Source organism: Phoca vitulina, unplaced genomic scaffold (genome assembly GCF_004348235.1).
Source record: "Phoca vitulina isolate PV1807 unplaced genomic scaffold, GSC_HSeal_1.0 scaffold20, whole genome shotgun sequence".
NCBI classification, from domain to species: Eukaryota; Metazoa; Chordata; class Mammalia; order Carnivora; family Phocidae; genus Phoca; species Phoca vitulina.
In genome coordinates, this window is record NW_022589723.1 from 39174188 (window position 1) to 39185999 (window position 11812).

The 11812-nt window shown below is 63.3% G+C and overlaps 1 protein-coding gene across 10 annotated transcripts in view; it reads left to right on the forward strand.

Annotated features, from left to right (window-relative positions):
* CLK3 (CDC like kinase 3) overlaps positions 1 to 11705 on the forward strand; it is a 29462-nt gene extending 17757 nt beyond the window's left edge. For 9 of the 10 annotated variants that reach the window (XM_032417208.1, XM_032417210.1, XM_032417213.1 and 6 more), the window contains 11 exons: positions 1468 to 1619; positions 2193 to 2409; positions 4170 to 4266; positions 4543 to 4609; positions 6934 to 7050; positions 7735 to 7901; positions 9037 to 9131; positions 9217 to 9346; positions 9593 to 9675; positions 10150 to 10229; positions 10449 to 11203. In XM_032417208.1, the coding sequence (XP_032273099.1) occupies positions 1468 to 1619; positions 2193 to 2409; positions 4170 to 4266; positions 4543 to 4609; positions 6934 to 7050; positions 7735 to 7901; positions 9037 to 9131; positions 9217 to 9346; positions 9593 to 9675; positions 10150 to 10229; positions 10449 to 10725 (1482 nt within the window). In that variant the 3' untranslated portion in view covers positions 10726 to 11203. The other variant, XM_032417207.1, reaches the window with a different exon arrangement.
* The last annotated feature ends 107 nt before the right edge of the window (positions 11706 to 11812 follow it).

The following is an 11812-nucleotide window of genomic DNA, read 5'->3' on the forward strand; positions in this document are numbered from 1 at the left end:
GTAATTGCAGGAAAACAGTGAAACATTGGTCAGCTGATCGTCAAAACAGAACAGCAGTTTAAGCTTTTGAGGAGCTGTTGGTGATTTTACATAGTATTTACCTCCAAGCGTTGCTGGGCCTGGGCAGTAGATAGATAGGGGAAGAAACCTGCTGGTGGGAGATCAAGAGCAGGGATTTCCTCAGGATCATGGAGAAGCTCCCAGGGCTTTAGTCAGATACGCCTGGCTGCCCTGCCCATCCACGGGGAGCTGGTTCATTCTGCTCTCCTGACAGACCCTTCTCATGAGATGGGACAGCCTCAGTGGGTTTGTCCAAATGTGCTTAGTCAGGCGAGCCCAGGACTGACCACCGTTGGAGGTTGGCTAAGGCCAAGTAAAGGGTTGGGAGGAAGGCTGGCCAGCGTTCTGGGTGTGGGTGGAACAGTGAGTTGGCCTCACATAGCCATCTTCCTCAGCTGGTGTCTGGTCCAGCCTGACAATTTCCTGTGGTGGGTTTAAGTCCCTGCTGAACAGGGACAGTGAGGTAGGGCCCTTTTGGCCTGCCTCTCCGAGCACAGAAGCTGCCAGACTCTCAGCCCTCCGGCTTCTCCTGAGATGAGCACAGGAGAGGGGACCGGAACAGGGGGTCTCGCAGCAGTGGTACGGCTGAAGGCGAGGCACTGGCTGGCATGGCATCCCAGCTGGTCGGAGGGTGCCCCAGGGGTCTTGGGCAAGAAACTCGGGTGCTCTGAGGATGCTGGCACCAGTGTGCTGGTGCTGAGACAGAGCGTGGAGCAGCAGGGGCTGGACGGACCCCCAGGAATGTTTGGCCAGCCCCTCGGATCGGCTAGGGAATGTTTGTAAGACCCTGTGCACCTCCTCCTCCAAGGGCTGGTCTTCTCGTTTCCGCCTGTGGCCTCTCACACTGATGTGTGGTCTTTGCTCCCTTGAGTGGGGTCTAGTTCAGGGCCTCAGCCAGGCAACTTGGCTTCGGACTTGAGGGCTTTCACCCTTTGCTCCTGTGTGTTGGCTCCCTGCCAACAGCCCTTTGACTCTGGCCTCTGGCTTGACAGACCGGTCACTTCATAGGACCCCACAGACAGGAGGGAGTTGCACCCAGGAGGCTCTCCTCTCTCCTTGGCCTTGGTCTCCTGGGATGGTGCTTACCAGCCCCGCCCCCTTCTGTCTGCACCTGTGCCGGCTTGCCTGGTGCCCCGAGCCCCCAGGCCCCGCGCTGCCGTGCTGGGGAGGCAGCTGTCTGTTCATTGGCACAGAAGGGTGTTGCCCGTCGTGTGCTGTTTGACCAGTGTGACCTCAGAGCTCTTTTTCGCTTCATAAACCCCTGGGAGGGGCTGCCCCCAAACACAACAATGGGCCTCTTCTTCAGGAGCGCCTAGGCGCCCCGAGCAGCCCGGGGGCCAGAGTGGCTGGAGGTGGCTGGCCGCCCGGCTGCGCACTGAGCAGCGCTCTCTCTTTCCCGCGGCCTAGATGCATCACTGTAAGCGATACCGCTCCCCTGAGCCAGACCCGTACCTGAGCTACCGATGGAAGAGGAGGAGGTCTTACAGTCGGGAGCACGAAGGGAGACTGCGGTACCCGTCTCGAAGGGAGCCTCCGCCCCGGAGATCTCGGTCCAGAAGGTGACAGGGGGCTAGGTGGGAGGGAGGGGCTCCATCCCTCAGCGGGGCTGGGGAGACAGCGTGGAGGCTCGTGGCGGCCCTGGGCTCCTTCGGGGCCTGCCGCCTCTGCCACTGCCCCCCTCTCCCCCGAGCTCAGCTGCGTTCCCGGGCCTCTGTGTTCGCTGCCGTCCTGCTGCCCCTTTCTCTGTCCCTGAGTCTTCCTTCTCCAGACTCTAGGCCGGCATCGCCCCTGCTGACTTCTGAGCCTCCCTCGGTGGGGTTGAGAACGCAGCCTCTGTCCTTTCCGGAGCTCGGCCCCTCGTCCTGTGTTAGCAGCCACAGGGAGCTCTGGGGCGCTGGGACCCTCTGAGGCCCGGTGCTGAGCCTCCTGCCCTGGAGGGGTGCTGCCAGCTGCCCAGGTTCCGGAGGCGGGACTTCATGCACGCGCTCCAACCCCCCCATGCCTCCGCTCCAGCAGGCCGCCCTCTGAGCTCTTTGTGGGGCCTCACCACACCCCTTTTGCCCAGAAGCGAGACCCAGGCTAGTGGGAGGAAGGTCCCCACCTTACCAGTGTCCTCACCCGCCTCCCGGCAGCCACGACCGCCTGCCCTACCAGAGGAGGTACCGGGAGCGCCGTGACAGCGACACGTACCGGTGTGAAGAGCGGAGCCCGTCGTTCGGCGAGGACTGCTACGGGTCTTCCCGGTCCCACCATCGCCGGCGCTCGCGGGAGAGGGAGCCGTACCGGGCCCGCAGGCACGCCCACCACTGCCGCAAACGCCGCACCAGGTCTTGTAGCAGCGCCTCCTCGGTGAGTGGTGGCCACAGTGCGCTGGCTGGGGCTCCAGGGCCCCGTCCTTTCTAGCCTTCTCTCAGGCTGGCTGCTCTGGGTGAGTACTGCCAGCCCCGCGCACGCGCACTGGGTGTGCGTGCATGTGTGTGTGTCTGTGTCGTCTGGTCCAGGCGCAGGGCTGAGCGGGGGGCCCGGCCCCTCCGTCTTCTGGCCGTTGGCGGCGGCGGCGAGAGAGGCTCTGGTTCCGGCGCCGGCTGGCCCCCCGGCCTGTCTGTGTCTCCACGCTGCTCCGGGCCCGGGCCACGTGGTGCGCGTGGCCGGGGACACTTGGGGAACCCGATAGGGTTGCTGGTATGTGGTCTGGAGCTGCGTGGCCCGGTCCGTCCCACCCGGAGATGGCCCGCAGTCGCGGGCGCTGGCTGGAGTGCCACGGGTAGGGGCGGCCTGTCAGTCAGCTCAGACCGGGAGCTTCCCCCTCTGACCGCTGACCTCCAGCCGGGCCCTCTGCAGCCTCGCCTCTTCCCGTGAGGGGCGGTCAAGACAACGGGGACAGGCCGCCCGTGTGCCGGGGCGCGTGGACGGATGGCAGGAAGGCCCGCAGCCCCAGGCCTTGTGCGGTGGCCGGCCACACGCCGGGAGCGGGGCCTGGCCGTGTCGGGAGCATGGAGGCGGTCCGGATCTCTGCCGCGCCGCGCTCGGGCCCCTCGTGTGTCTGTCGGGTCGCGTGCCGTCTTCTCCTCTCTCCCCATCCCTCTTGCCTCCCGCCGGCCAGGAGGCCCCTGAGGAGTGGCGGCGGGACCAGTGCAGGGCCCAGGCTTCTCTTCTGCTCAGCTTTCCTGTGACTTCCTTGAGCGGCCACGGCTTGAGGGTTGACCGCGGGCGGCCCAGCACGGCCCGGTGGCCTCTGTGCACGCCGCCACACACTGCTGCAGGATGGCAGTGCAGGTCTGTGGCCCCGCTTCTTCTCTTCCGGGTGCCCTCTGTCGTCAGGAGGCGCGGGATGGCCCGGCCTGTGAGATCGTGGGCGCCGAGGCCAGGGCAGAAGCTGGCGTGGGGCCCGTGGGGGCCGTCGTGGTAGGAGGGTCGCCCGGCCTGCTCGAGGCTGGCGGCACGAGGGCCGCCGGCGGAAGGCCGTTTCTGGTGGTGACGGGACGTGTGGCCACGGAGGCCCGTGTGGGGGCAGGTGGCGGCTTGGCTCCGAGTGGCCGCTTTCGGGCCTGCGCAGGGCTGCGTGTGCGAGCTGAGGCAGGCGAGGGCCGGCCGGGCGTTGTGCAGCTGAAGCCAGAGCGGCCTCTGGCCGTTGCGGACGAGCGGACCCAGGCTGAGCCAGCCACCTTCTTGCGCCGTTCTCGCTGCGTCTTCACGCTGGCTGGAGCCATCCCGGGAGGGCCCGGGAGGGGGACCCTCGGTGGCGAAGGGAGCCGGGGCCCGGGGCTCTTGGCGCCGCCCGGCCCCTCGGCAGCGGAGGCTTGGTCGTCTTTCTGAGCGTTTGCAGCGCCCTTCTCTTAGATAATGTCCGAGTTTTCTTTACATACCTGTAGCTGTTTTTACTTTTCTGTTTTTGAAGTCAGTTTGTGTCTTGACGTGTCCCTTGCAATATCCCTATCGTTATATATGCTGTGTGCCTTATGAAATGCTGGGATCTGGAAAATCCAACCAACCAACCCACCGGCTCCTCACCGTCTCCACCTCTGCCTTTGACTGACACCTCAATCTGTCAATCGGAACCGCCTACCATGCGATTGGTCGGATGGCGTTTCGGGGGGCGGTGCATGCAGAGAAGCCAACAGAGCAGTAAGCGCAGCAGCCGGAGTGTGGAAGATGACAAGGAGGGCCACCTGGTGTGCCGGATCGGCGATTGGCTCCAAGAGCGATGTACAGCCACCTTTCGTAAAACTTTACCTCTCTACTTTCTCCCCCCTTGTTAGACGAGACCTCTCCTGCCCGGAGGGGCCTCTAGTGCGCGTGGCGCCTTAGCGGGGCCACCAGTAATTGCCTGAATGACACAGACGCTAGCAACTTCTGTTTTTAAGAGCGTAGCCGTGAGAAAGAAACCTTTTTTGTTTTTGAGAATTTGAATGCTGTGAACTTGCAGGAGCTGCCGGCCCTCTGCCCTCCAGGCCCTCATGCCCTGCTTCTTTTCTCTCCTAGATGAGATCGTGGGGAACCTGGGCGAAGGCACGTTCGGCAAGGTGGTGGAGTGCTTGGACCACGCCAGGTGAGCGGTCCTCCTGGGCAGAGCCAGCCTGCGGTTCCTGAGGGCGGTGCGCGTCAGAGCCTCTCCCGTGGCTTTCCGAAGGGTCGCGCCATAGCAGGGTGCTGGCCTGGGCACGTTGGGCTTCTGCTGATCCCCTGAAATAGGGAGAAATTGCCGGGGCTCCGCAGGCGTGTGGCCTCCCTGCCCACGGACTGCTGGCCCGTGAGGGGCGCTGCCCTGGCAGCCCCTCAGCCCCCCGGGGCTGTGGTGGCGGCCGTCGGGCACACAGCCGAGGCCCCGGCTCTTCAGTGGTCCGGGTCCGCTTCCTGCCATCTCGTGGCGGGTTGGGCCTGGGAGGGGGTTCGGAATAGTGCTGAGCCCAGACCAAGCCCGAGCCCCCCTGCCCCGCTCGGGAGGTCTGCCTGAGAGGCTGTGCGCGGCCCGGTTGAGAGGAACGGGACTCGGGTTCTCTGACCTAGCCGGCCGCCGCCTTCTCCCACGTGGCCAGGCTTGATTGCGGGTCCCTCTGAGTGTGCGCAGGTAGAACAGGGCTCTGTGTGTGTTTGGGTGCTTCTGGGGACCCTTGCTGCCTTCCAGGCTACATGGTGAAACGCTCTTGTCCCCTCGCCATTCCTCCAGACCAGAACTCGTGCCCCTCTGCCTTAGGCTGGAAGGCTGCCTCCTGGGAGCCTGCTGCCTCCCTCTTCTGATGGCACTCTCATTGGTCTGGTGCTTTAGCTACCAGGTGCTCGTGTCCCTGCTGTGTCATTTGAGCCACGTGCCGCCCATCACGACCTTTCCACTGTGTTAGAGGTGAAGAGATCTGACCCATACCCCCCAGGTGTTGAGTGCTGGCGCCAAGTACCACCGTACGGGGTGCTCAGGACAGTTGGACCTAGCCATCCAGCTAGCCCTGTGGCCTCCATATAAGGTAGTGACAGTGACTGACAGGAAACCTCCCTGGGCTCCCAGTTCCCACCCCTCAGACCCAGTGTGGCCCGCCAGGTTAGGGCTGGGGCCAGTGGGCATGGGGACGTGTAGACCGCACTGGGACCAGAGGGACAGGAGGCAGATCTGCGAGCTGTGACATGCGGGGGCAGCTAAGCTCTCTGGGCCGTGCCCCCGAGTAGCTGGAGGGGCAGTGAGCCTCTGAAGTCACTGAGGGGCAGGCACAAGGCTCGGGGGACATTTAGGGGGTCAAAAGGGAGTTGGCCAGAGGGGTGGTTATGAGGGAGTAAATTTCACCTCGGCAAAAGGGCCTGATCCTCAGAGCCATCCAACCCTGGTGGCGACTGCCTATGGGAGTGACGAGCTCCCTGTGTTGAAGATCAGAATGCCATTGAGGGAGCCTGGAGCAGGTGGCCTTTCCTCTGAGGTCTTTCCCAGCCCTGAAAATCTGGGAAAATGGGAGAGGGAAAGAAAAAGGGTATTCTCCAGAAGATGCCTCTGCCCTGGGGCCTGTGAGCCTTTTCCTTGGGCACCAAGGCCAGCCTCCCAGAGGTCTCAAGGGGCCGCATCCTTATGGGCCAGGGGTGTCTCAGTCTAGTTCCCCACCGGGCTTCTGAAGTCTGGCTGGCCCTTCCCGATAGCCGCCGGGCCTGGCGGTCGAACCTGAGCACGTCCCCTGCTCTGCTGGCATCCTGCGGGTGGCCTATGGGGCGGGGCTGGCGGATGGGAAGCGCAGAGCCAGGAATTCTTAAAATCCGCACTAGACACCGAAGGGGCCTCCTGGCGCTCGCGGTCTGTGATACGTGCTGTGGCTGGTTGGTAGGCAGGCTGGGGGGGGCCAGAGGAAGTGGAGTAAAGGGAGCGCCCCGGGGACTCCCAGCGAGAAGACCCTATTGCTGGCACCCTTACCCTCTTACCAAGGCTTCGTCCCATCCTGGAACCCCCACCCCAGGGGGCGCTGTTTGCCCAGACCTGGAGATGTGCTTTAGGAAGGTCAAGAGGTGCTGCGAGAAGGTTCTGGCTGGGATGGCGTGGCCAGGGTCAGGGCTGACTGGCCTGTAGGTCGGGTTACTGAGTGAGCTGGTGCCGGTGCTGCCGGCGCGCTAGGCATCCACCCCTCTGCGCACTCTCCCGGGAGCTGGCAGTGGCTGGCATCAGATAAGCCCAGGCTGGCCCCGGCGCGCTAACTCAGATGCCAGGGGAGCCTGCTGCCGGGACGGGAGGTGTGGCGTCGTCTGGGGGCGGGCTGGGGGTCAGCTGTCTGCGCTCGCCAGAGCAGGTCCTGTTCTGGAGTCCTGAGTGGTGTTTGCCAGGAGTTGCCAGATTGGAGTGGAGGGTGGGGGGAGAAGGGCAGGGGCACTTCTCCTGAGAACCTCTGCTTCCTTCCCGGATCCCAGAGGGAAGTCTCAGGTTGCCCTGAAGATCATCCGCAACGTGGGCAAGTACCGGGAGGCTGCCCGGCTAGAAATCAACGTTCTCAAAAAAATCAAGGAGAAGGACAAAGAGAACAAGTTGTGAGTGTCACAGGGAAGCAGAGGGAAGCTCTCCGTGGGGACGGCGTCCGCTCCGGCCCCAACTGCCTAGACCCCCTGGCGGAGCCGTGTGCTCTCACCTGGTTGGCGCCAGGCCTTCTCCCGACGCGCAGGGCCGGGCGGCCGGGCCCAGAGGGCCGTGCCAGAGGAGCCTTCGGGTTGCAGTGCGGGCTCCACCCCAGCCGTTGTGCGGTGCGCGCTGAGGCCGCCTCCCAGGCCCGCTTCTGTAAATAGGGGCCTCGTGGCTTACGGCGGGGCTCAGACAAGACGCAGCCCCGAAGCTGCTGGGGCTCACGCGCGCGCTGAGCAGTTCCTCTCCCGCCAGCCCCGTGCCGAGCCCTGCAGGCTCGGGAAGCTCAGTTCCGGGAGCTGGAGAAAGGAAGGCACGATTTCATCTCTTTCTGAGGTGCAGGGATTATGGCCATGTCATAAGTCGATGGGGCAGGACCCTGTGGCAGTAGGAGGTTTAGTCCTCGCCCTGAGCTGATCTGGGTGACCTCTGATGGCAGACGTGCTTTTATGTCTGTAACTGATGGTCTTTCTTCATGAGCACATGTGACCCAGGGGCCCGGGAGCGGGGACCGGCTTCACCTGAGGGAGGGGCGAGGAGCCAGCCCCCCAGCAGACACTGAGCCCCACCCCCACCCCCCCATCATTCTCTTCTAGCCTGTGTGTCTTGATGTCTGACTGGTTCAACTTCCACGGTCACATGTGCATCGCCTTTGAGCTCCTGGGCAAGAACACCTTTGAGTTCCTGAAGGAGAATAACTTCCAGCCTTACCCCCTGCCGCACGTCCGGCACATGGCCTACCAGCTCTGCCACGCCCTCCGGTGTAAGTGTGCGCGCCGCCACTCCCCCGTTCACACCAGCTGCCGACCATCGTGCCCGGCCCGAGAGGCCCCGGGGCCCCTTGGGCTGAAAGGCCTTCAGGGAGGACTCTCTGGGAGGAGGGAGAGGCTTCGGTCGCCTCCAGGGGCGCCTGAGCCCGCCTATGCCTCGGGCACTCAGAAAGAAAGGAGAGAGCGCTCCAGAATCTGCCCAGCTCGCCGTCGCCTCTCGCCGTCCCGCAGAGGATGGAAAGGTCGAAGGCTGACTGGTAGATCCCAGCCCCGGGCGCTGCCCACGCACACACTCTCCGTCCGACAGTCCCTTCCCATCTGCCTGCCAGCCTTTGGGAGCCTCGTTCGGAGGTGCACGTGCCACCGTGCAGGGCAGAGGCTCCTTGGAGAGGAGGTAGATAGGCCTAGAGCTAGGCTGTCCGGGGTCCGCACAGATGGAGGGGGCAGGGACGAGCACTCCCAGCGAGGGGAGCGGCTCAGTGAGGGCCCACACCCCGGCATGTGCTGAAACTCACTCTGAGGAAGAGAGGGCCCGTTGTTGGGGAGAGGTGCGTCACACCGCGGGGACGGTCTTGACCACCAGCTGGGAGCCTGGAGCCAGAAGGTGCTAAGTGGCGGCCGGGTGCCGCCAGTGGTGGGGCAGGGACTGGAGGAGAAAGGTAGAGGTCTCCTTCCAGGCTGGGGGATGGGAAGAGGCAGGGCTGGCTTCAGGGGTGGCCCTGTGGTTATTTTAGTTCAGTGTTCTGTTGTTGCCATCTTAACGTTCTTTGAAACTTTTGAGTAAGGGGACCTGCATTTTCATTTTGCCCCCGACCCGCACATAATGTAGCTGGTGCTGGGGAGAGGGAGCCGCCCCAGGCTGATGCTGCAGCCTCGGGGAGAGGCTTGGGGAGGTTTTCTAAATGGGAAAAGCGTCCCCTGCCCCTCTTGTAATCAGACCCGGCCAGGGCCCCAACCACCGAGAACGCGAGAGGCCGCTCTGCTCCCCGGGCCCCCTGCAGAGGTTGGGGGTGCAAGGGTCACCGGCAGGCCAGCTGTAGAGGTGAAATCCGGCCCAGCGCTGGCGGAGGGGCCTGAGAAGCAGCCGGGGTGCTCAAGGTTCTGCTTCTGTCCTTCCTGCTTCCCCAGTTCTACACGAAAACCAGCTGACCCACACAGACTTGAAGCCAGAGAACATCTTGTTTGTGAACTCGGAGTTTGAAACCCTCTACAATGAGCACAAGGTACGGGCCGGGAGAGGGCAGGGCCGCGCTCTGGGGTGGGTGCCCCGCCGGGCCAGACTCCCGACCTGGTTTCCTTGCCTGTCAGAGCTGTGAGGAGAAGTCGGTGAAGAACACCAGCATCCGGGTAGCTGACTTCGGCAGTGCTACCTTTGACCACGAGCATCACACGACCATTGTGGCCACCCGTCACTATCGCCCACCTGAGGTGATCCTTGGTGAGTGACTGGAGAGCCACCACCCGATAAAGCGGACCGCTGTCGGGAGGGTAGGGCTAGAGGCAGGGATGCGCCCGCCCCCAGGGGCCGGTGTCACTGTGGTGGCTCACTTGGCCGTATGCAGAAAGGGTCTTCTGTTGGGGTTTGGGCAAGAACCCCGCCTCGCCAGAGCGGCAGCTGTCCTTTGACGTCTGGGCTGGGAGCCCAGGGCTGAGTCTCACGGTCTCCCCCCACGTTGGCTTTCAGAGCTGGGCTGGGCACAGCCGTGCGACGTCTGGAGCATTGGCTGCATTCTCTTCGAGTACTACCGGGGCTTCACGCTCTTCCAGGTAAGGCCGAGCCTCCCGCAGCACGCGGCTCGCCTGAGCGCCGCTCCTCGGGCGGGCTGCAGGGGCTGGCGTGGGGAACCCTGTGACCGCCCCCCCTTGGGCAGCACGCTGGGACCACTCGGGCTCCTGAGGTCGGGGCAGTGGGGCGCTCAGGGCAGGAGGCGCGAGCATTGGAGGCAGGGGGCACGGCCTGAGGGAGGGCAGAGAGAGGGGCCGGGGCGGGGCACGTTCTGGGAAGAGTAAGGGAAGTCAGTGGAGAGAGAGGTGCGGTGATGGGCAAGTCCACCCTAGAGGTTAGGGAGCGTGTACTTGACCTTGAGCGAACAGGCTGGCAGGCTGCCACTAGGTCAGAGGCTGGGACTACTGTTCACTGGTGGGTTCACATCTCTCGGGGGCAAGGAGTGTCCCTTACTTTTTTGAGGGGGCAGAGGCTGGTACTGACGCCTGCTTGCCCTACCCCTGCCATTCCAATAGACCCATGAAAACCGAGAACATTTGGTGATGATGGAGAAGATCCTAGGGCCCATCCCATCGCACATGATCCACCGTACCAGGTAAGGAGCCCTGGTGGCGCCCTCTGTCCCCTACTCTGAGTGACCTAGCAGACCACTTGCCCAGACCTTCCCGCCCTGCTGCACCAGGCCAGCCGGGTTCCCCCACCTGGCTTCGCGGCCATTCCCCAGACTGCCGCTGTCTGCCCCCCAGCCCCCACCCAAGACGCGTCGCCCCCTGCCACCCCTACCACTTGACCCCTTCCTTTCCTTTGCTTTCAGGAAACAGAAATATTTCTACAAAGGGGGCCTGGTTTGGGATGAGAACAGCTCTGATGGCCGGTATGTGAAGGAGAACTGCAAACCTCTGAAGGTCAGTTTCTGGCTTCCCCCAGCTCAACTCATGCCAAGGAGACCCCAGGCACTGGGCAGACACACAGCAGACACAGGCCGGGCAGCTAAAAGCTGCCTCCTCGCTCCGGCTCTGTGGGAGGCCGCACCCGAGGCTGCTGGGTGCCGGCCGTGGGGCTGCTTGCAGACCGCCCCCGAGGGGCCCTGAGCCCCGCCCCTTCCCCACAGGGTGGCTATGGATGTAATGGGGGAACACCAGAAGAGCCAGATGTCAGAGACCCTGCTGCTTCCTGTTCCCCTCTTCTCTCAGTTTTGGGAAGAACTAGGCAGGACTGAGGTGAGGGGGAGGGAAGACATAGACATGGCCAGAGAGCCTCTGTCAACTGCATTTGGTGCCCGGACAAGTGAACTCTGCAGAGGTGATTCTACCCACCTGTCAGGACTTTGCATGCAGGGGCAGAGGCACCGAGCCAGCAAGACTACCCAGTAGCCTGACAAGTTGAGAGCCAAACGCTCTACGCAGGCATGAAAGGAAAGGAGCGGCTCACTGTCCAGGAGGGCGGAAGTAGTCCTCCAGGGAGGCAGCACTGCCTCCTCAACCCATTGCAGCAAGGCTTCCCAGAGGCACAGGGATCTGCTGTGGCTTCCCACGACCCTGCCATCACACTGAGGCACCTTGTGTCCCTGAGCAGAGTTACATGCTCCAGGACTCCTTGGAGCACGTGCAGCTGTTTGACCTGATGAGGAGGATGTTAGAATTTGACCCTGCCCAGCGCATCACACTGGCGGAGGCCCTGCTGCACCCCTTCTTTGCTGGCCTGACCCCTGAGGAGCGGTCCTTCCACACCAGCCGCAACCCAAGCAGATGACAGGCGTAGGCCACCCCACGAGCTGGAGCGCGGGACTGGGCTGCCCGGCCTTTTCTCCGACCTCCACCGCCAGGCCTCAGGGCCAGAGCCACCCAGCGAACAGTGCAATGTGAAGGAAGGCCGGAGCCTGCAGGGGACGAGACTTGATGCCCAGCTGCCAGAAAGCACAGATTTGACCCAAGCTATTTATATGTTGTAAAGTTATAATAAAGTGTTTCTTACTGTTTGTAACCCCTGGTACCGGTGTGTCCGTCTCCAGGCTCCTTGCCTTCCCCTCCCCCTACCTTATTAATAAAGTCTTTCTTAGCAGTTCAGCTTGTGGAGAGCTAAGTGTGAACTGGGCTGGCACGGAAGGGCTAGCCAGTGGCAAGACAGAAGCCAGGTGTCCCTCTGGGCCCCAGAGAAGAGCCCGGAGGTGGCGGGCCT